This window comes from Lampetra planeri, chromosome 27, assembly GCF_965212315.1.
Source record: "Lampetra planeri chromosome 27, kcLamPlan1.2.h2, whole genome shotgun sequence".
Lineage (NCBI taxonomy): Eukaryota > Metazoa > Chordata > Hyperoartia > Petromyzontiformes > Petromyzontidae > Lampetra > Lampetra planeri.
The window spans coordinates 2,436,989-2,461,393 of NC_136133.1; the positions used below are offsets into that span (position 1 = coordinate 2,436,989).

A 24,405-nucleotide genomic window follows, 5' to 3' on the forward strand; every position below is an offset into this window, starting at 1 on the left:
ATTTGAATGTGTTTGACTGTGGTGGAGGTAATGTAATGGGTGTTATGTCGGTTGGTGGTGCTGGTGATGTGGTTGTATGCAGGTGTAGGTAGGTGCTGGTGATGCCAGGACAAGCGGATTTGCCCATGATGGGCGGCTCTTTCAATCCAGGGGCCTTCGCGGGCCCTGCCGCCTACACGCCCGTGCTCATGCCTTTCAAGGTACCCGTCACAGCCGTGTGTACGCTTGTATGTGTGCGAGAGAGAGAGAGATTAATCGTATGTCTAAAACAGTAATTTCTCATTTAATGCCTTAGATGCACTACTGGGAAACGCCTCTTTAAGCGAGAATGATTTAAGCGCTGAATTAATGAATTCACATTACAGGGCACAAATAAATAAAGCAATGCAAATTTGCATCTCATTTGCACTATACAATCAGCCTGCAGTCATCCCACAGCGGGACAAATAACCGACATGAGGGTACACCTCGTACTTTATAATTCCGTGCATATGCCCAGAATTCCCATACCGCTCAGCCACGCAGCTCAAGAAAGTTGTTTGTCGTCGTCCACTCAGAAAGCGCGTTATAACGGTGCGCGTTCCACGTTATGACGGGCGCGTACTGTGTTGTGCGCGAAAAGTGTTCCCAAACAGAGGAACTGTGTTGTTGTGAAAACGCGTTGTTGTGAAAACGCGTCTAGCGAGGACTTATGTTCAAGACATAGGGAGAGATTATGTTTTGATTTAAAGCTTTCGTGACTGCAGGGATTCATCGTCTTGGTTCTTTCGGTAAGTCACGTAGAAGGGAAGTAATAAAATAATAAACATAATAAAATAATTCTCACGACGTTTCGGCCACAACGCAAGCAGCCGTTCTCACCTGAGGACGGCTGCTTGCGTTGTGGCCGAAACGTCGTGAAAATGATTTTATTATGTTTTATTTTTATTATTTTATTACTTCCCTTCTATGTGACTTTACCGAAAGAACCAAGAAGAAGGAGAGATTATGTTGATAAGCCTTTGGTCAAATTACCCGGAATGCGCCCCATCTCGTCAGACCTCGGGAGGTAAGCAGAGTTGAGTCTGGATAACGCTTGGATGGGTGACCACCACGAACTAACAGGTTGGTTCTATCTTAATTTTAGAACTTTCGTGACTGCAGGAATTATTATTTTTTCTTTCCGTTAAGTCACGTCTAAAGATAAAATAATAAATTAAATTAAATAATAGAATACGACGTTTCGATTGCAACACAAGCAATCATCATCAGGTATAATGAAATACTCTATTATGAAATATTCTATTATTTAATTTAATTTATTATTTTATCTTTAGACGTGACTTAACCGAAAGAAACAAATAATAACAGGTTGGTATAAGCTGTGCGGCTACATGGAGGGCACAATAGGACAGTGCTGTAAAGTACATTGTTATATTGTACTTCTATGCTACCAGGTCTGTTTTTCACCTTGACCAACCCGCATTGACCAGCGTGGTGAAGTATGGTCAAATAACCCCTACGGCCTACAGGGCGTGATGAGGGCCTTGTCCAGCAGTGGATTGCCGAAAGAGCTGTGTGTTGATTTATATTTGTATCGAGAAAAGAAGAAGTTGCGATACAATTATTGGCTCTTAATTAATCTGCACTGTGTTGAGTGTTGTGCCTTTTCGCGTTTGATTTGCACTCCCAAAGTTATGTATGTGCTTTGGCAATGTGCATTGTGCAGTGCACGACATATGCTCTGTGTCGTAAGCTGTGCATCTCATGTTGCGTACCATCGTCATGTGCCACGCGGAGTGTGCTGTGCGTCATGCGGTGTTCTTCATGTTATCTAAAGAACAACTTGTCGTAGCTTTTAAATGATCAAAACTGCAGTTCTTTTGGTTCATCAATTAATTATTTTTAATTAAAATCCACCGTACAAGGTACCATTTGGTGGAGACTATAAAAAGAGGGTGCCCAATGAAGACTTGGATTAATAACATTGTAGAATGGATGGGCTTAACCACAATCAGCTGATTTAAAACTAAAAACTTTTTTTTATTAAGGCCCCAGTGAGCCATACAGCTCTTTTTCAGAAGCGACCTGGCCACAGATGATAGCTCAACGAAGTGGCTGATCACGTGGAAAGATAGAGGGTGATCATAACCAGAGCTGCCAGTTTAATTGCATTGTTTTTGTGCTTTGCTGTACCTCAAGTTCCGTGAGCGCAGGGAGCCTGTGGACTGGCGGCGTCTGGGCGCGGTGGACGTGGAGCGCGTGGCTCGCGAGGTCGACGTCGCCACGCTACAGGCAACTGACGCAGCCTCCTCCAATTCCCTCCACTCACACACACTGCAGCCATCTTCTGCCTGTCGTAGCCTTCAGCAGCTACACGGCGTGTAGCCTTTATCAAAATCAACCGGAGTGTACTCGGTCCGGTTGATTTTGTTAAGCTCAGCTGGATTTGAGCCTGATGACTGACATGTGTAAAACATGTGTTTTCTGTTTATGCATAGGGCAGTGCAGCATAGGGTAGTGCAGTAAAATCCAGTTTTGTAATGTACTATGCTCCAATGCATATGTTCACCATCTTCACCAACCCTCTGATGTGCACACTGATTGGAGATCCCTCCTCATGGCTTTTCCCACTGATAATTACTTCAATCTGTTGAAGTCCAAGATTTAGACTTTCCTTTTCTCCTAATTAGACTTTTTTTTTCATCTTGACTGTCACATGCTATGCTGCATTTAAGTTTTTAGCTTCCTACCCTCCTTTTTCCAGGCTCGATGTTTTGACATGGGAATTTTGAGCTTTTTTTGCTGCATGCTGACCTGAGAAAAGAGGGCTCTTTGCAAAAATACAAACACATTTGACCCTGACAGCTGTCCATTGGCATCCCTTCCGCTAATTACTTGCGAAAACAAACGCGCGTCCTAAAGCATTACATAATCCACGCTATGTTTTATTGTTTTCTCAACTAGTTTTGAGTTGCTTCTTTCCCTAATCTCCCCGGCGGCGGTGCGTGCTTTCCCCACTCACAGGAGTACATCACGACAGTGACGTACTGCGATGTGACCAGCGAGCGCTGCGCGCGCTGCCAGACGCCCGCCGACCCGCTGCTCGTGAAGCTGCTACGGTTGGCCCAGCTCACGGTCGAGTACCTGGTGCACACGCAGGGCTGCCTGGGCGCTGGCGCGCACGCCGCGCACACACGCACGCAGGTAAACGGCTCGACTTCGGTGCACGGGCAGTGCAGCACTGGCGTCTGTAGCAGGGAGCACTTGATAGGAAGAAAATCACCTCCACAAAAAAGAAATGGCTCTTATCTTGCACGTACCAGCAGAGATTAATTGCATCCAGGTTACTGACCAGCAAATGTTTTTTTTCTTGCACTCAGCACACCACCGATAAGCACGGTTGGCTACGTACGGTGCGAAAGAAGTTCAACATACATTCATGTTTCATGTTAGTCACGTGCTTACTCCAGTCTACCAGCGACCCGGAATATATTGAGAGATTAAACTTTGTATACCAGGCATATAACCATGCATCGTTTCATCAATTAAAATAGCTTATTGTACTCATATATAATACATTAATTAGTTTTTAAGTATATTATTAATGTGAATCATATGCGGATGTAATTATATGCAGCTGTGGGGCTGTGGTACATGGCGGTCAGCGGGGGATGGTGCAGCAACATTCTTTGTTCTACTGTACTTCTGTGCCCCCACATTTATGCTCGCTGCCTTCATCAACGTGCACTGTCCAGAGTAGTGAAGTATGGTCAATAACCCCCCACTACCCGCATAGCATGGCAAGTCCCCTACCCAACAGTGAGTTTACCAAAGGGTTGAGCACATCTATGTGTTTGTATTGTTTCTTTATTTTATTATGTCTCATTTGTAGAGTGTTCATTCAATTCGACTGATTGATTGAACCACACTACCAACATATGATACATTATATGGGTTTTATCTTCGTTTAATTAACAAAATAATGGAAAATTCTACTTTAAGTTCATTGTACAACTGACCACAGGGACTTGCACTAACTGGGAATCAATGTACATGGAACCCTAAACACATTGGACCTTGGAGACGTCGAATGAAGTATACATGGGATCTTGGGGCACAGAATCTGACATAAAGCGCACACGCGAACAAGTTGCACAGGAATCAGGGCACACCCAATGTGTGAGTCTCGGTGAAACCCAGCAAACTAGGACACGCAAAGACACAAGAGACAAAGGATATGGAAAACATGGGATCCAGGACACAGATCGAAGACATGCAGAACCTGAGACGCAAGGAACACACTGTATTCAGGACATGTGGGGTCTAAGACATAGTGCCTGGGGCACACAATACCTGGGATGAATTGAACTTAGAAAAGATATTACTCTAAACACAAGTGACTGAGAAGATATGGAACCCAAGATGCATGCAGGAAAATAGAGTAGGGGAGGGGGGCAGGCTGGGCAGGATAAAATGGCCAAAATGGCTGCGTGGGTCCTAATTTTTTTGTCCGTGGCTCCAAAAGCCTTTTAATCAGACCTGGGAAACACCTGATGTGGGACACACATCCTGCATATCTAGGTCAGGGACACATGGCAACCAGGACGCGAGGCGACACGACTTAACGCGTGGCTTAATTGCTCACGAAAAGCACTTTCTTTTCTGACAGCCTGTAAGGCTAAACCGAGGAAACGTTTACTTTTGTGGGCACGCACGCACGCAGGGTCTAGCGGCGGAGCTGGGCCGTGCCCGAGCCGAAGCGGAACGCCTTGCGGAGGAGCTCAAGGCCGCGCGCGACGAGTGTCGCCGCAGGAAGAAGTTGGTGGCGGCGTTGCAACTCATGCTGCAGGCCAACGCCAACCACTACCACAAGGTGCCCACCGCCATGCAGGCGCTCGCCCCAACCCACTGTGTCGCCCGTCACTTGGACTCGGTTGCCCAACTGACCCGGGCGTCCCGGTTACTGGGGTTACCGTAATATGGCGATACAGCGAATTAAGGTCCGCGATAATCATATCGTCCATTTTGCCGAGTGTTGTTGCGTTTTGATAATGGTTGGTTATCACGTTTTTTGTAAAAAATTATATTTGCTGTTTTTTTTTAAAGCAACCACGTGTTTGTTCATTGTGATGCTTTTAAAATAGAGCAAAGCACAACGATAATAGAATAAAAATGCCCCGTGCAGTAAAAAAGGTATAGAAATCTGATATTGCTATGATCATCATATTGTAAAAACCGATGCAGGGTTTGTGTGGAACAAACGAATAAGAGGTTTGTAGGGGTCAGCAAAAAGGGGTCTGTGAAAGGCAGAGTGGGTTGCCATTCGGACTCTGAAAGATCATGAGAGTTTTTTTCTGCACTTCTGCCCATCTGAACTTCCTCCACTGGTTTGACAACAAACATCAGTATGGCCTGTATGTAGATTTCTATAAAAAATATAATGCCATTCTGTCTCATAGAGGTCCAAAGCATGGTCGTATACAGGTCAACAATCCCTAATCTACATAGGCTGATGCTTAACAACATATGCACCCCGTAGTTATCCAGGATTTCATTAAAAGTTCTGTATTCCAGGCATGTGTTAGCATAACCAGGATTAGAATATTGTACAGACTGCTAACGCTTCATCGTTATCATCATTAGCCATGAATCAATCCTCTAATGTGGGAAGACCTCTCCAAGCCGTCGTCATTCTATCATGATCCTTTGGTGTAACATTTCAGGGGTGCCATGGTAGAGATGTTAACGACCTCACCTGGTATATAGGAGGTCGTGGGTTTGATCCTGACCCTGGTGCCTGTATATTTGGAGTTTGCTTTTTGGTTCTTTTGGTAAAGTCACGTAGAAAGAAGAATCAAATACGTCACTTTACCGAAAGAACCAAAAAGTAATTCCTGCAGTCACGAAAGCCCCAAATCACATTTGGAGTTTGCTTGTGGTCACGTTCATTTTTCTCTGGGTCCTCCCGGTTTTTCTCTCCATATTTAAAAACTTGCGTATAAAGTATTTGGCTGCTATAGATTTCCACATGATAAGCCACTTCGTTGGGTTATCATTTGTGGCCAGGTCGCTTGTGCAAAAGAGTTATATAGCTCAGTGGGCTTTACCTGGTAAGAGAAACAAAGTTTAGTTTAATCGTTTTTAGTTTTCATATCGCACCAGCACACGAGCTGATATTTCATCAATTCTAGATTTGAAGATTTCGTGACTGCAAGGATTCATACTCTTAGTTCTTTCGGTAAAGTCACGTAGGTAAAAAATGAAATTAAAATTAATAAAAATAAAATAATAAAATCACGACGTTTCGGAGGCAAAACAAGTCTCCGTCATCAGGTGGGACCGTCACAGCCACTTGATGCAGCAAATCTAGCTGTGACGGTCCCACCTGATGACGGAGACTTGTGTTGCCTCCGAAACGTCGTGATTTTATTGTTTTATTTTTATTAATTTTAATTTCATTTTTTACCTACGTGACTTTACCGAAAGAACTAAGAGTATGATATTTCATCACTCAATCTCCGCCTTCTGGGTGTGTTCCCATCTTTGGCTTCCACTCCATAATTATTCTCGACGACCAGCCATTATCCCTTCTGGCAACATTTTTTACCGAAGCTCACATTTCAAGTCGAATAGTGCACAAATACGCATGGAAAAGTGTATGCTTGGAACTACATTGAGAGATAGAAAGTGGAACATGTAAATTAGAGAGCATAAGCAAATTAGATATATCATATTTCTAAAGCTTATATAGACATATATGGAAGTGAATGTTAAACTCTTTAATAAATAATTTATGATATTTCATATGTTAATAATTTTGATACTGTGGTATCTAAGACATAGTACCTGGGGCACACAATACCTGGGATGAATTGAACTTAGAAAAGATAGTATTCTAAGCACAAGTGACTGAGAAGATATAGTACATGGAATTAATTTCAGTGACATCAGATTGATCAGTTTCATGAATTTTCACCCCCTGGTGCCACGAACATAAGTCTCAGCCACCAGATGGGTCCATGTGGAGCTTTGCCCCTAGGGTAGGTACGCATGAATGCACGGGCGCATAAGGCCATGCACTCGTAAGATTAAAGCGGAAGCAATTGCCTTTTTCATGGTTGATTAAAAAAAACCGTCGTGTTTTAACGCCGAACCTCGCTGCCCCGCCGCACACGATCACGTCAAAAGCGAGTTAGCGTGTGCAGCCATGCGACGCAGTGCACGCATGGAAGAGAAGCCGTCTTCAGACTCCTTGCACCAAGGGTGGGAAACCTTTCCATTGCTGAGGGCTGTATACGTAACGGTAAAGGTGTAGCCCCACAATTACCTGTTCATGCCACTGCTGACGGAAAGGCCTCTAGTAAAGGGCGATCTAGAGAAACCCTCTACCAGTAATTTTGGCCTACTGTTCCATGCTGGCCTGATGTCTTGAAGAGAGGTAGGAGTACCCGCACTTTACCCTACCACTCGCTGATCGACTAACTGTGGAGTATTAATTATACTGTTGGGTGGACAGAGGCGGGAGAATTTATAAAACTTTCCAATTGTTTCAACTGCTGCGCTGGGAGAACGAAGCAGCGACTAGATTGAAAGTCCAGGGTTCTAACTCTTAGAACACATCAGCATTCTTGGGCTGAAGAGGGCTTACAAATACTTTTGGTGGGCCATGCATTTGATCACACTCGGACTCTATTGCATTGATTGTGTGCTCAGAACTACTTGAAAGAGAGAAGGTGACTGAACACACTAAACGTAGAAACACAATGTTACCAGGTCGAAAATATATTCCTCTCTAGTACATGAGTAGTGCAGCCGAGATGCTTCCAATGATGCATTAATGTTGTTGGTGCACTATTCCAAAGTGGTAAGGCTCGTGCGACCCGAGGTCGCATGATATAAAGTCATAAGTTCCTCATCTTTGTATTACACAATGTGACTGCCCACGTTGGAGGCATGGCTGTGCTGAGAACGCCACTGACCTTTAAAGGCCTCTCTCCCCGGGGCGGATAATGTCTGTCCGTGGACTGCGGAGCAGGTTTTCTGTGATACGGTTAACGCTACGTGACAATACAATTTACATGCAAGTCCCTCTTTGAGATCTGGAAAGCTTAACTGACGTTCATTCAGGATGCGAGTTCAAATCCTTGTCTGGGGTTGTCCCTCTAGGTTCGATAAAACAAGTGCCCCTCTGTGGTAAGTCAGTAGTGGTTGTCCTACTGAGAGACTGGTCCACTCCATAGGAATGTGGAATTTCCACCACAGATTCATGGCCTTCAACAGATTAGCTCCACTTGACGCAGTTATCTGGCTTGACCACCTGAATGTGAAATTGTAGTTGGTGTTCAGCCATACGAAAGAAGAATGGTCCTTTGAACATGGAGACACATGAACTTAATTATTTGGGAGAGCCTTACTGAGTATCCGATCACTGAGTTCCCACTCAACCACTCGAATACTGTGCCTACCTTAAGAGGTGCTTGCTAACAGCATCTAAAATGCATCTCACCAGGGCTCCTTGTGTGTGCCTGTATTTATGCGTGTATGCAGTGCCAGTTCTGTGATAAGGCCTTCATGAACTATGCCTACCTTCAGAACCACGTGGAGCGCAGACATCAGGAGGTCACAGAAGGAGGTACCTGGACACATACACACACAGAAAGACCTGAAGCAAAAGAATAATATGTAATTTAGCCCTGCAGACCATATGAACAAATGCTGTTTGTGAACACCTATGAAGGTCTGCACATCACATGAGAGGATTTTATGGCCGGAATCACGCCCAGTTGCCTTTTGTTTCCCCAGTGCTGATGTTTACACACCACGCTCATTTAAGGCTGAGTTGACCTAGGGGAGGCCTAGGGCCGGCTCAGATATCACTCACCACTGATGTTAGCCATGGCTGGGAATCAAACAAAGGTCGTCAAGTTTGTAATACAGTGCACAGACCACCTAACCACCACTAATCCAACCCTATGAAAACAAAGACCCCCCACATATCCTTAATAGACCTTTGGGGCAAGTGCTGTTAGCAAGCATCTATGAAGGCCAGCACGGCACACGAGGGGATGGGTGACCAGCACCATGCCTGGCCACCTTTGTCTCCATAATGGCTACCTTTTCCAACACACACACAGACACACAACTGGAGAGCCAACCGTTGTATAATACGGCACCACATGCTGTAACGCAAAAGTGGTAGCGCGTCCGTCCGTCCATCTGTCATTGTGCGCGCGTGTTTGCAGAGCGCCAGAAGAAGCGTCGGGTGGAGAAGCTGGAGGAGGAGCTGGAGGGACTGAGAGATGAGCTGAAGCACACGCAGGGCGACCTGCAAAACGAGAGGCAGGCGCAAGCCTTGTTAAGCCAAAAGGTACGAGAGGAAAGACAGATTTCTTTCATATACCATTTAACAGACCTTCACTCATGCTCCTCTTGCTGCCTTCCATTGCCTGGAACTCTCTTTCCCCAGCCATCTGTGCTGTCAACTCCCTGCTCCTGTTCAAGTCTGGGTTCAAGACCTTTTTTTTCTTCTGCCTCTCTGTATAAAATAAATGTGCCCACTGTCGATGTGCAGTGTCTGGAGATGCAGTCGCGATTCGATGCTGCATGCGTCCAAATTGTATATTATAAGTGCCGATAAAATTCCTCGCTAAATAAATAACAATATACAGTCTTTTTTCAATCCATGCTGGGTGAAGGCATCTTCACGCCATGTCTGTCATGCTTCACCACACTGGTCAGTGCAGGTTTTTGAGCACGGTGATTGGCAGCCAGAGTCCGATTCTAAGCATAAGATAACACCAGTAGTGAGTGATACCTGACAAAGTCCTGGAGCCCCTCTTCCTCACCGCTTTCACCAACGCAAAAATTAACACATTTGGCACTTTTTATTCCCACAGTTCAAAGACAAAGATCTCCCCTATATAGCCTTAACAGACTGTTGGGGTAAGTGCTGTTAGCGAGCACCTATGCCTGGCCGCCTTCGTTTACCTAGTGCCAAGGTTACATACCATGCCAGGTACTCAGTGAGGATGAGTCGACCTTGGGGAGATGCAGGACAAGTTCAGATATTTGTCACTGGTGTTGGCCGTGAACGGGAAACGAATTCAGCTGCACTGCCGTTCCTCACGCACGCATGCACACTTGCGCGGGCACGCTCACGCTGACAAGATGACGCGTGCGTACGTGCTTGCGTCCCACAGGAGCAGGAGGCGCATCGCGAGCGTGAGAGAGACGTGCGAGAGTGGCAGGAGCGCGAGCGCAAGGCCGTGCACGGGGAGGTGCAGCGCACGCGCGAGGACCTGCAGCGTGAGATCAGCGTCCTCAGCGAGCAAAATGTGGCCCTAGAGATGGTGAGCAACAGTGCTGGGCGACATGAGCAACAATAGGACATCAATATCAATGAACAGCTCCTGTGTATACGGCCTCGATGGTATCGCGTTATAGGTCATGGTGATACATTTTCTACAATCCACAACGGCCGATGCTGCCGAATCACTTATCTTCAGCTGTGTCATAGGTGGTCGATCCTGGTTAAAAAGTGAAAAAAATGTACCCCTGACCCTCTCAACATAATTTAAGTTTGTGTGTGTGGAGCTATGAGCTACTCAGTTGTTGGGCATTTATGATGTCGGTAACCTACGCCGATGCGTACCACTGCTCTCTGATGAAGAGCGCTGCTGGCTTCGGCTGAGTGGGTGGCCGATGTCGGGGTCATTTGAACATTGAGGCCATACAAGGCGATGACGACGTGGTTGAATAAAACCTCGGCCAATGTATCGCAGCTCTAGTGAGCACTCACTGCCGAACGTGCATGCGCAAACACGCTCGCGCAGGCGCACACGACGTGAGTGGCACTGTTTTTTACAAGTATACGCGCAACCCTTTATATTGATCAACTAATGTGGCGTAACATAATTGGCAGGGGCCTTGGGTGGAGGAATGAGATGGGCACCCCCCAAACTGTCCAGTCTCTGCCCCTCTTTGTAGCCCAGCACGTGGTTCCCAGGGGGAATTGCATCGCTTACACACTCCATATTTTTGGGTGTTTTTGCATGTGCAGCGTGTGCAGGAAATGGGGAAAAGCCGCACAGAGGATGATATGGAGAAGCAGAACAACAGCTTAATGGCCCTGAAGGAGCAGCTGCGCAAGCAGGCAAGTACTTGTGCATGTCTAGCTCTTTCGTCAGTCAACTGCTGAGTAAGAGTGTTCTCACTTTGTGTGGATTGTGGGGGCTATTTGATGACCAAACATCACACTGATCAGTTGTGGGTTGGTGAAGGCAGGCAGCATAGAAGGAGAGCATAGAATTACAATACAACAATAGATTTTCCTGCACTGCCCTTTGATTACAACGTGTACCCCACAGCAGCCTATCACAGCTATTTTATGCATGATCGTCACCCATACAAGCACTCTCCAGCATAAACGTTTGCTTAGCTTCCTGAGTCTGATGAGATCTGGTGCATCTCTGGTATTTTGGTCTTAGGGAGGCAAGTGCTTACTGGTTGTGAAATTGACTTGCAATGATTAACATATCTTTTGACCAAACCACCCTTATACAAATAATATAAGGCCACTTGGAAAGTTGGATAGAGCGATTGTGCAGTAGTGATGAGCTCACGATACTGTGAACCCGACTGACCACCTGGCCGCACCTGAAATCAGTGGTGAGTGGTAGCTTAACCGATCCTCGCACCTCCCCCACACCACTTCACAAACCCGCATCGACCAGCGTGGTCAAGTATGATCATACAACCTCCATGACTACAATGGCATGGAGATGCCTTCATCCAGCAGTGGATTTGTAAAAGGTTATGAATTATTATTAATCACTGAAACATCTGGTTCCGTGGCATTGTATGATGACCATTCACTTGGCAATCTTTAGGTCATGAGTTCAAATCCCAGTTTGGGATTGTTATGCTTTTGCAGACATCTAAGGGGGTTAGGGTCAAGCAAGTTCCTAGTGAGATTACTTAAAATAAAACCGGGGGTCTCCTGAGGTTGCACAAGACAGGCTGAAAATCTTTCTCTTCCCATTCCAAGTGCTTTTGTGCTTGTGTTGCCAAACTTGGCACAGCTGATTTGCCCAGTGCTGTGCTTTGTTGTTAATCCTGCTAATTAACATTCCACTGGGTTGTGTTGTCCATGACAAAGACCAGAGAAGTGGTGTCATCTTGCTCGCAATAAAATGTGCATTGCATGGGTTTTTGTGTACATTGTTGTATATTGTCGTGCAAGCTGGATATTATTTCCAACCGTACTCAACAATAGTGGCAAGTGCTCTTCTACCCCAATCAATTTAGCTTTAAATCAGTATCTACCACAGTGTGTTTACATTTATATTTGAAAGACAAAAGGTGGGTAGGCGTGGGTGCTGGCTACATACTACATCTGCTTGTGCTGTGTCCCTGATTAAGTAATCGTGAACAGTATTTTCCCTTGCAGTCTGTAAGGCTGAATGTGTTTTGTGTATGTGTGTGGACAGCTGTTGGTTCAGATTTGCTACAATCTTAATAGTCTAAATTATGTTCCTAATCTTGCACATCATGAGCACATAGTGCTCTAACCACTCAGGTGCAGTCCAGACTGCCACATGCATAATTGACATGCTCCATATTGGTCAATTTGACAAGTGGTGCACCCAGCAAAAAAAATGTTGGAGGGGACGCATTGCAAAAAAAGCTGCATATGAATTTCGCTTAATATGAAAAGCGTCTGCCGATATTCTGTTATGTCTTCTAGGACACAAAGATGCAAAGTCTGCAGAATAAACATGAGCATGAAAAATCTCAGGTACTTACGCATCCATGCAAACAGGGACGCGTCCACTTTAACAATAAGCAAAAGTTGTATAAAGTAGGAGCACCTTGCACCCGTCAAGAATTATAAGAACGCCCGAGTTAGGCTGCATTGGCTATGTATTGTTAGCGTCAGCATGCCAGTTATGTGGGATGACATTTTTAATGTTTGAAGTGGGAACTGTGCTTCTGTTTTGCGCTCAAAAGAACAAACTGATCAGGTCATGGTCCAATGGTTGTGCTTTAACTGCTTATTGCAAAAGTTCACGGTTCAGATCCAGCAGCTGCCTTGGTTAATACTGCGGGTGTGTTAACCATTAAAATACATCCCGTCTGCTTCGCGGAGGACTTTAAAGATTCATGACATCATTTGCAGGGTAGGCCATTTTGTGCCGGCGTCATGATCCAAATTTGCCAAATTGAAAGTTACCCGCAAACTGCTCAATTGGAATTACACGAAGCAATCATTGCCCCCCCTACTGGCACACTGTTGCCTGTTTGCAGGGCAGGTGCTGTGTCACCTTGTGCCCACAGAGACAGCTGCCACTGGGGGTTCCTTTTGAACGTTTGAAATGAGATGTGATGTAAATTGCCCTAAGACACCCCAGCGTACAGAATGCTATATCAAAAACAAATGATTATTTACATGAGATTGATGTCTAGTGAAACATGGGGTTCCGCTAGAGATGTGGCGTGTTGTGGATGATGGTTTTTCCATTTGAAGAAAGCATACAAAGCTGTCTCACATGTTACTACCAAGGTAGGACAGTGGATACTTGTTCAAAGTAGATGAGAGCCCATCGATAAATTACCAATGATGGTGCGGTATACTTGGCGACCTGCAGAGCAACAACAGCAATATCGTTCTGACGGTTGCTATGCTGCCACTCAGTAAAGGTTGCTAAAGATGGAATGGTGGCACAGCGCTTAGCCAACTATGTGCTATAAACCTGCAAACTGAATTATATTCATGACCATGGCTAACATCAGTGGCGAGCAATATCTGAACAGGTCCTGTGCCCCTTCACGAACCCACACGGACTAGTGTGGTGGAATAGCTTGACTCAATCCCCATGACTGACACAGCATGGAAAAGCCTTCTTCAATCATTGAACCTTTGGATGGCGGTGTGTGCATGTGTGCGTGCATTCAGATGCAGCGAGACCTGGATTCGCTGCACGATTCCCTTTCAAATGACCAGAAGGCGATGAGCACTCGGCTCTCGGAGCTGCGGAGGCTGGTGAAGGAGCGAGATGCCCTCATCCGCGAACAGAAGCGCAAGGTGCCCACTTTGCGATTGCATATTAGCCGTTGTTAATCCGCTGCTGGATGGAGGCCTTCCCAAGCGGCCGTCATTTCTCACGATCTTCTGATGTAATAATCCACCACCTACCTCCGCACCTCAGCTGTTTAATCGCTCCATTTCCCCGGTGGACATGCCCTGGGCGAGATAGAAGACAAGGATAATATAAATGACTTGTAAACGAAGTTATACAAATGTAGTTATTGTTTATCTTCGTAGAATGCATCGTCTATTTTAAGCGCTATCATTGAAACATGATAAAGGTAATGGAATCACGATTCCTGTCTGTTAGCACTTTAACGGCCTCAAATTTGAACTGCTTTTAACAGGAGATGTGCCAAACATTTATCGTTAAAATTATCCCTTTTGTTGGGCGGAAAATCTGCCAACCAGAGGTCGTTAACGGGTTTTGATTCCTTACCCGTACCCGGCCACACCAGGGTCGCAAACGGCTACTCGTACCCGTACCTGGTCGGGTACGGGTAGCCGGGTATCGGGTAGGGTACGAATATCAGGTACTCGGTTGCGACCTCTGCTGCCAACTAGAAACAAAATGGCGGCCATTTGGCTGCCATTTAAAGAACTTAAAATCTAAACCTCGACACATATACCATATATAAAACTCCTATAACTGCAACTTTACATCTCATGCCCCCCGTTTGAGCCCCCAAAACACACATTCTAATGCATTGTTGAGGTAATTCATGATTGCTATATTCTAATTGTGACATTAATATGTGATATCTGTAATGTGCTTATATGATTTTGTGGTAAATGCAATTTAAAATGTAACTCAATAAAGACGTATGAAAGTTATGAAAACGCTTATGAACGCAATACAGCACTTACACGCGTTCCAATTTGCATTGTTTCTTAAACTAAAATTTTCCGTCATGTGGGCACTTTGTCAGTGTCCCTCAACGTGTGAGCAGTGTAAGGAGATGCTCATAATATAACCAGCACTCGTGTGAAATGCGTGATTTGTTTTTACGTAAGCATGGTTAATGTGTATCCCGGATAAACTTCCAACGGTTAATCGAGTTGACTGTATTTGAATAAATGCAACTTGAGAATCAAATGTTCTACATATCATGGGGATTTTCTGAAATATTTTTGTTCAAACAGATTCAAGGTCTTTCTTCAACAAGAGTAGAAAGTGAGTATCTTTTAAAAACTTTTTTTGTCTTGAATGCACATGCATAGTACGAGCACATACATACGAGTGTGTGTGCCTTCGTGTGCATGGGGAGTGGAGGTGTTAGTGATGATTAGCATGGTTGGCTACGTACAGTGTGAAAGAAGTTCAACATGAGTGCACTGTCCTATAATGTCAGTGTCATTTGGCATTGAAGCCTGCTTAAGACTTCCACTAGGTCATCTCAGCCTAAACGTAAGTGATGGTGCGGCACAGGTGGGCAGACATGCGTAGTGCTGGCAACGCAACTCTGCGTAGCACTTTCATCCCTAATGGATGTTTGCAAATGAAATCTGCCCCAAATATTTATTCAGGCTGAGGTATCTTTGACGTTAATGTGTATGCATGTATGGAAGGCATCTGGAGGAACACAGAATCAATGACCTAAAAGCAAATTAAGTTGTTTTTTTCTGATAAATTACATCAGAACCCCAGATAGAGTCTGAAGAGGAGGAGGAAGAAGAGGAGGAAGAGGCTGAGGAAGAAGGTGAGATTATAGTTTACCAAATTAACATGTGTCCACATTTCTGAGTTTATTTCTTGCTGATATTTTTTTTCTCTAAAATCTAACAGCAGTCTATTATTAAGTAAATGAGCAGGTAATGGGGTTTGTTTTAAACAAATTTAAATAAACAAGTTTTAGTCTACTAACCAGTGGGTCGTCTGGATAAATGTCTCCCAGTGGCACTTTTTTGACAGGCCACACTGTACTGATGAGATGAAATCATGTTGAAATAAGCTTAAATATACAAATGTCACTGGGATACATCGGTGTGCAAGGCTCAGAAGTCGATGAATTGCATTTTAATTTGGTGATTATTTTTGATATTAAGAACATATTTTGATATTGATAAAGGATTAGCCCTGTCCATGCCCTAACGTTAACCCTGGCTGTGATGCTCTACCCAGCGTCCTATTCATGTCTGGTGTCTTCCGCACTTTCGTCCGGCTCACATTGTGCGATTCGTCTTTTCCCTCCGCACTTGTAGAGTTGCGCGATATGGCACAACCACAGTATGACATTTTGTACGATATGTAATCCATTATCATTCTATCGTGCGTATTGATAAATATTGGAACAGCGCGATCTAACCCAAAAAAAAACCTGTAATATGAGCGCAATTATCATTGCTCATTTTTTATCGTTAATCATTTATTTCCCAACAAAAATATTATAAAGTAACAAACTTAATAAGTTGTAAATAAATCATTAGCTATCTGTTAAATGCATGTTTGGCAAAATGTTTTCCAGAGTAATTATAAGACAATTATTTAGTTGTTCTTGCAATTATTTAATAAATTCCCCTATTGCCGGCATGTGCGTTATAATCGTTACAGGTTGTAATTATTAAAAGTCCTTAAGACATGGCAAGCTTATGTCGTGTGAACTGCAGTTGAATTGCTTTATTCGACTAAAAGTACAGCAACGCACAAAAAACTGTAAATACCGTGAAACACAATGACAGAGTTATGGGAAACTTATATCGCGATAATCGTCATATCGTGAAAAATGACATCGCGTAAACAGTGGCCTGCTTCTCCCCGTCTGCAACGCAATCGGTGTTTGTTGTTTGCTAATGTGATCCAGTGCTTTTTTGTGCTATTTTAAAATCATTTTTAAAAATCCTTTGTGAAACAAATCGATTTGAAATGTGCCTTCTGTGTTTTTTTACGTTTCTGTGAGAGACAATGACGGGATCCTGGTGGTCCACAAAGATCCATGCTATTTGGCCTATGAGACTATACAGTTGTTACAGGACCAGGTTAACCATTGCTTACATGAGATTGAATGACCTATCAGGTCAGCATCTCCCCCCTCCCGCCTCACTCTAACAATTCAAATTAGCGATCGCATTGTTTGTAATTATACGGCAGTCATAGTACCATCCTTGCAAATGAGAGTTTTGAATTCTGTACTAAATTGCTTTTGCACAAATCTACGTCCCGTCTTCACGTGAAACATTTTTTAAATGTAAAAGCACGTAATGTGTAGGAAAAAGTTATTAAAGGTGTGCACGTGCCTCCATAGAAACGTAATGATTTTACGATTTAATCACATTTTTATTAATCCACTCTCGCCCCTCCCTGCTGCCTCGCTTTCCCCCTAACTTGTGTTCACTAACGGCGTTAACACTTCATGTTGTATTTTCTGTATGATGTTTGGGCCTTGTTTACTTTATGTAACATTGACATTTAACAATACATATTTTGAGTTTAACAAATACACTCTTTGCATTGTATTGCTGTTTTAATCCACTTCTTAGTGTTTTTTTTTATGTTTATTTATTTTTAACATTTGTTGTATTTTTATTAAGCATGATTTTCCTTTTTAAAATGGTTTCTGGTTTCACTGAATTTATTTTCTTACTTCCAAACATTCCCGAGTCTCTTCGTCTATTTGTGACTTTGTTTTTTTTTTATTTAAAATCCATTTCTGTTTAACCATTTAATTTTAACCGACAACATTTCCCAACCTCCCACCTTCTCCGCGTCTTTTACTCCCTGCCTCTTGATTCTCGCTTCTCGCCGCTCGCCCTCTCGGTACCAAATCCGCGCGTCGCGTCGATGGCAGTTGATGCAGAGAGGAGTCTCCAGACGATCACGGAGGCCACGGAAGACGACAGCATCGGTAAAACCCTACGGCTCCTGGCTCCTCTCGAACCTCCAACTGCCCTCGGACTCCTCGCTCTGCTGTTGAGAAATCCTCCTCGGTTTAGAGCTGCAGTTCAGAGTGTATTCGGCCATTCGGCCAAATACACTCGGCCAAATACACTCTGCAATTTCTTGCTCATGTCGCTGCTGGCAGAAAGGCCTCCATGAGAGGGAGCTCTAGAAAGCTTCCCTTTGAGTTATTGGGCCTGATTTTCCATGCCGGCCAGACATCTCGGAGAAGGTGGGCTTAGCCACACTTTACCCCACCACATGCGACTTAAGGATTGACTAACTGTGGTGAACTCATTTATACTGCTGAGTGAATGGGGAGGGTGTATTTAAGAACGTTGCACCACTGTTTAAATTTCCATGCTGTGAGTTTGAATCGATCCAGCGACCTGTGGATTGTAAGTCTGGTGTGCTAACCATTGCACCATGGAAGCTTGCTAAATAAGCATTGATTACAAATAATGTCAGCATAGATGACCACTGGCCCATGCTCAATTGAGCTTGAAGACACTTTAACCAGAGTCATCGGGCTTCTTGGGTGACAAAGAGTGCTTCAAGGAACTTACAGCGACAACATTTTCATGACAATTGCTGTGCATTAACAAGACTGCTCACTCTCGTTAGTGACAAATTGCAGTCAGTAAAGGAAGCTTGATTAGCACTGATTAGGGTCATCCAATGTGTTTATTCTTACAGTACTGCCTGGGTCCTGCCACTGCTCTTAAGCCTCCCTCTTTCTCAAATTCCCCTCCTGTTTGACACTCCGTATTCCCATCCCTCTATATTAAACGCAACTCTCCTCTCGTCATTCATGTCTTACCTATCTCATTCATTCCTTTTCTGAGCACCCCCATATCGCATCCCGTGACCCAGCGATCTCTGACTTTGATTCCTGACCCCCCCACCCTCCTCTTCCCTGCCATCCTCGCCTACTCAGAGGAGCTGGAGAGCTCGGGCGAGCGGAGGCCACCAGGCCCGGGCCTGCTGCGGGAGCTGCGCGCCAGCCTTCAGAATGCCCTCGATGAAAAGCTGGAGGGCATGGGCGTGCGCCAGGTGAGGGACTGCACCAGCACTCCTGCCCACAGTTGGGTTTTCAATTATTCGACAGTCGACGTACACCAGAGGTCGCAAACGGGTTTTGATTCCTTACCCGTGTCCGTACCCGGCCGCACCAGGGTCGCAAATGGGTACCCGTACCCGGCCGGGTACAGGTACCCGTTCCCTACCCGTACCCTACCCGAAATGAGTGACAAACGGTTACTCACCAGTGACTCACGGCTTACCCGTACCCTTACCCGGCCGCACCAGGGTCGCAAACGGCTACCCGTACCCGGCCGGGTACGGGTAGCCGGGTATCAGGTAGGGTACGGGTATCGGGTACCCGGTTGCGACCTCTGACGTACACTGGTGCATGAGGGAGTGTCACCTATTGTTGCATGAGAGAGATTTGTTAATGTGACTCCATAGTGAGAGCTACCATGCAATCTTTAGAGATTGTTCTCTGACAGCTTTAGACGACGGTAATATTAGAGGCCATTCTTTGATGCAAGGGAGTTTAATTATCTCACAACAGTGTAACTCCAGTACGCCAATAGGAATATAAATGGCGAGAGGCGGTCAGTTGGCTCAGAAGTTCAGAACGCTGAGTTGAGATTCTGGGTTCTATCCAGGCAGCCGTCTTGATTCTCAAGTGAGCTGATGGTCTCAGCCAGGTCGACAGTGACTGTACAAAAAATATCTAATTAATATGGTTTTGCACTACATTTGGCTAAATTCCAACTCTAACAACTGAAACAAAATGTTGACTGCCATTTAACAACCATGGCTCTCATGTGGCAGGGCGGATGGGAAATTGTTGCCCCGAGAGATGACTTGAATGGATCTCTGAGGTAGCTCTGTTATATCCGCTTCCGTGAGCTGTTCTCTATCTACTTGGATCTCTCACGGAGAGATAATATATAGGGAAAATTGCATATATATTTTTTAATGTAAGGGAATAATCACGGTGATGGGTGCGAGATCTACTATCGTGTTCCACCATCCCGCGTGTATGCTTTGTGCAGGGCGCTCGAGGGATTTCACAACAGGTCCTGCTCTCCTCGTTGTCGGTGCTGCGCACCCAACGATCGCAAGCGACGCGCCGCCACGCACGCCTGCCCACCATCCGGCGCCGCCTCAAGCGGCAGTTGGAGCAGCGGGTGCAGCAAGCGCAGCAGGCGGAGGCCGGCACCGGCGGGGCCGTGGCGACGGTTACAACAGCCCCTCGTGGGGGGCAAAGTGGCGGTGCACGCGAGGGTGGCTCGGCCGGAGGGCCCGGGTCCCGAGGACCCACTAGCGGAGGTGCGGCCCGCAAGCCCGTGAATGGCGTCGGTCCCAAACAAACGAAGGGCCCCTCTGGAAAGGCGGCCGTCAAGTCGGAAGGTGATGGCAGAATTTACAGTGCTTGTGTGACCTGCACTGCTGGGTCATACAAGGATGTATGTGTGCGTACAACCCTTTGGTCCATCCACTACTGTTCTATGAAGGGGGGTCATGGGGGTTTGTTTGACCATCCTTCAAGACATGGACAGAGGGGGTCGGTGAATGTTGGGAGCGTAGGCGGAGGCATAAACGTGCTGCTCGTTATTTTTTTGATGAACCCCCTTTGAATGCTTTTGCAGGAAATCCCCGGCGTGGCTCCCCGGGGCCGCAGACCAAGGTGATCTACTCAAGGCCGGCAGCGGCAAACGTGGCGGCCAAACCCAGGTCGCCCGGCAAACAGGCCGCAGGAAAACCCGGAGCCAAGGCGGACTCTGGAAAGACATCCAATGCCCGCGCCCCAGCTGGCAACGTGAGGTGCGTATATGGGAACCGCCACGCACACACGGGTGTGTGCAACAGTATGCTTTTGCGCGTCTGTGTGTGTATTTTGGCTGCATAACGCTGTGTGGAAGCTACCTGGTTTGTCGCTCCACACGAAGCTTCGGGTCTTCTCAGCCACAATCATGTCCTACCTTCGCGATGCTTGTGAAACGTGGACCCCCCTAATGGAACATCTTCGCCGATTAGAAACATTTAGGCTGGTCTGCCTTCAATCCATTCTGGGTTTATCCAGGCTGAATTGAGTGAGGAGCTCACAAATCCTTGAAAGATCTAAGCAAAGTCCTATCGGTGAGTTCCTCCGACAGGCAAGGCTGCGTTGGCTGGCTCATGTAGCCCGCATGCCCAGCCACCGCATGCCTAAACAGCTTTTGTTCGGTTGGATACAGGGGCTAAATGGGCATATCACAGAGATAGAGTGATCTGGTACAAAAGGATGAGGAACTGAGTGGACTTGCCGATGAGTGGTACCAGTGGTGTCAAGATCGGCCTCTGTGGAGGAGGCTCGTGAAAGACACTACTGGGCAACAACGGAGAGCAGCGGAGCGATGCTCACAACAACGAGCGGCGCGCCGGGTGGCTAAAACACAGCAAGTTGGCACAGTAGGGGGCACAGGTGGTGCATTGGCCAGTCATCTCAGTCAGCCGACCCATGGCACCTGGGTCTATCTTGTGACCTCCTGTTGGCGGGTGTTCGACACTTCACGTGGCCTTAACGTGCACAAGCACCGTGGTGACGTCACCACCACTTAGTGGTGAATGGCGGTAGTTGTGTGTGTATTTGTCTTGTATATATGCATGAGTTAGATTTGTATGCGCGTGTGGAAGCGTCGGCTATAGTAATACAGAATTGAGTAAACATGGACAAATGAATCCACTGGTGAATTATAATGATCGTCTGAAGTTCATAGGATAGACCTCAGACATTCGAGACATACAAATATAAGTGAATGTATGGAGTACACCAACTTCTGAGATTACACTGAAGACATTTGTTCTCCCTAGTGTCACAATTCGAAGTGTGCCTCTATACATGCTTGCTTAGCTTAACTTTTGACGACAGGTTAAGTGTTTTATCTTTCTGCTTATATATAAAACACTCGTATGTGTACATGCTACACTTATATATCTGTATGTGTTTGCTTGTGTTCATTCTCATTGACGTTCACGTTTCTTAAGTCATTCCATTTAAACCAGTTCATGGTGTCTGACCATGGCCTATGTGTCGTGCTCACTCCAATGTACTCTCATGCACACAACCAACACAAACCCACACCCACGTGCCTGCAGACACAGGCAGAAGCCAAGATCAGTGTCGTTCGCGTAAGTGCGTTCAGATTGGTTGGCTTGCATTTTGTGAATGACGTTCTGTTCTTGATGACAATGTTGAATTTGTTTCCTCAATCCTGCGACCACTACATTAACATAAATGAAACATAAATACATAAACAACCAAAAAAGTAATTCAGTTATCTGGGTATTATTGTTTTCATGATACCAAAAGGCACATTAAAAAAACAAGTCAGAAATTGAGCTGAATTAATGTTGTCTCTGATCGCAGTATTGCAGGAAATAATTGCCTTGGTAACGGATGTGTTCTGCTTTTCAGATATACAGTGCAGAATATGGTTGGGCATTTTTATTTTCCTGCATGCGCACTTGTGTGCATTTTCTTTTGCTAATTCTGATGCACCACCAGTAACCGCGTGTGCCTGATGTTGCCAAGCACATTCATTGGGCATTGACTCAGGGGTCACTGGCTGTTTACTCATTTTACATTCAGTGGTTCACAAAAAAACAGGTCGTCACCTTTCCATCAGGTCAGCTAACTGGCTCGCTAGACAGGTTTCTGGTAAGTTTGATGACGAGCAGGGTGGTCGGCTAGCTGGTTTGCTGACTGGCTTGCTAGTTGGTCAGTTGGCTAAATGGCTGCTTGAATTGGCTAATTGGCCTTTCATCTGCCTAGCTGATTAACTGATTGACTGACTGGCTGCCTGGTTTGGTGGCTAATGGAGTTTCTGACTCGCCCAACTTGATAACTGGCTGGGTGCCTCTGTGAATGACCAGTTGGCTAACTCGCAATTCAACTGGCAAACAGGCTGGCATTTTAAGATGCCTGGCTGTTTAATTGCACAGTTGGCTAACTGACTGGCTGGCTTTCTCATTGGTTTGCAGACAGGCTAGCTGGCTGGGTCAGGGCTGATGGTTGGAGTGACTTCCTTGGCACGCCCGCATGTTAACTCGACCCACCAATTTTGTTGTTGTGACATTGTTTTCTGGATCCTAGCATGGTGTCTGGTTGGGGTCTGTCTTGTACTTGGTTGCACTGTTTTGCTGTGATGTCACTGGTGGGGGTGTTTGTGCTATTATTTTCCTTCAATCACTTTCCTTTCGCCCTGCATCATACCTGACGAGTAGATATTTTAAAGCGCACTGATTGTTTGGGTTTTCTACTTTGTATCCTAGCAATGAGCTTAGCTTATGTCTGATGTGTCAAAGTCATTGGTGGAAATGCTACATTTTAGTGATGGGGATCAATCTCTTTGCAGGCCGAACCACTGTTGACTTTCCATAGACGTAGTGCAGTTTTAACAGTTCCTGCTTATTTTACCCAATCTGAAGGGACAGGACTCATAACCCGTGACAAGAATTTAACTTGTGACATTTCAATTGTGAGTGAAGTATTTGAGTGCGCTGAACAGCTTATACTGTGTGCATGCATTGATACTTTTGAATATGAACGTAGTATTTTGTATTTTCTACGCTTGACATATTGTGCTAATATATATATACATATAGGCTTCCTTTAATTGATGGGTAAGTCGTACACACCATGCACATGGTCAACAAATTGCCTTGTCGCCCCAGCACCCCTCCCTTCACGTCAGACGACGACTCTGACATTAGCACCAGTCCGCCGGACATTCGCAAACACCACAGCCCTGCCACCCGAACGGCTGAGAGGGGGCCATCCACAAATGGGCGAATCGCGCGCCAGCTGGCCGAGGAGTGGTCCGATGGCAGCGAGCTAGAGTCCATTACCATCCCTGGACAGAAAAAGCCCCAGTCCACCGCCCATCCATCCCCACAAGGTGAGCGAAGAATGCGCCAGTCGGGGTTGCGCTCTGTGTCAGCCTTAGCAGGCACTTGCTTGAAGAAACTTCCCCAACAATTTATACCACTGTCACCAATTGTTATACGCTTATGGGCATAAGCATGCATGTTTTTATATCCATCTGAAAATTCGATGTGAATGTATTAAAATGCAAGTCAGTGCCATTAATTATTTGATTATGAAGTATAAATAGTATGCTGTACATAGAGGGGTGAATATCGTTTGACAGAGAATGGATGGAGAGGGTTGTGGTCAGCGCAAGTTGAAGGATTTTGTTTTTTAAACAGAAGTACATACTCGAGTGCTACAGTTGTATTGCATCTGTTGTTTGTGTCTGTTCATCTCTCTGTCTGTCTGCATGTCATTCATTATGCATGTCGGTTCCCATCTGTCAGTTCGTCTGTTGTCTGTGTTGAACTGCACCCGAATATCACACGGCAGATGTGGCTATCTCCTACACTAATGGACAATTAAGAACAGCCAAAATAT

General features: G+C 45.5%; 1 protein-coding gene across 5 annotated transcripts in view; it reads left to right on the forward strand.

Annotated features, from left to right (window-relative positions):
• The window catches only part of DZIP1L (DAZ interacting zinc finger protein 1 like), a 32,420-nt gene that overhangs the window by 4,844 nt on the left and 3,171 nt on the right, over positions 1 to 24,405 (forward strand). For 3 of the 5 annotated variants that reach the window (XM_078607193.1, XM_078607192.1, XM_078607191.1), the window contains exons 2-19: positions 83 to 200; positions 2,182 to 2,274; positions 3,007 to 3,186; positions 4,706 to 4,855; positions 8,530 to 8,614; positions 9,225 to 9,349; positions 10,182 to 10,331; positions 11,042 to 11,134; positions 12,728 to 12,778; positions 13,937 to 14,065; positions 15,212 to 15,242; positions 15,709 to 15,768; positions 17,854 to 17,910; positions 18,880 to 18,995; positions 20,006 to 20,363; positions 20,603 to 20,777; positions 22,092 to 22,124; positions 23,670 to 23,893. In XM_078607193.1, the coding sequence (XP_078463319.1) occupies positions 102 to 200; positions 2,182 to 2,274; positions 3,007 to 3,186; positions 4,706 to 4,855; positions 8,530 to 8,614; positions 9,225 to 9,349; positions 10,182 to 10,331; positions 11,042 to 11,134; positions 12,728 to 12,778; positions 13,937 to 14,065; positions 15,212 to 15,242; positions 15,709 to 15,768; positions 17,854 to 17,910; positions 18,880 to 18,995; positions 20,006 to 20,363; positions 20,603 to 20,777; positions 22,092 to 22,124; positions 23,670 to 23,893 (2,209 nt within the window). In that variant the 5' untranslated portion in view covers positions 83 to 101. The remainder of the gene's footprint in view (positions 1 to 82; positions 201 to 2,181; positions 2,275 to 3,006; positions 3,187 to 4,705; positions 4,856 to 8,529; positions 8,615 to 9,224; positions 9,350 to 10,181; positions 10,332 to 11,041; positions 11,135 to 12,727; positions 12,779 to 13,936; positions 14,066 to 15,211; positions 15,243 to 15,708; positions 15,769 to 17,853; positions 17,911 to 18,879; positions 18,996 to 20,005; positions 20,364 to 20,602; positions 20,778 to 22,091; positions 22,125 to 23,669; positions 23,894 to 24,405) is intronic. The other 2 variants (XM_078607194.1, XM_078607195.1) reach the window with 2 other exon arrangements.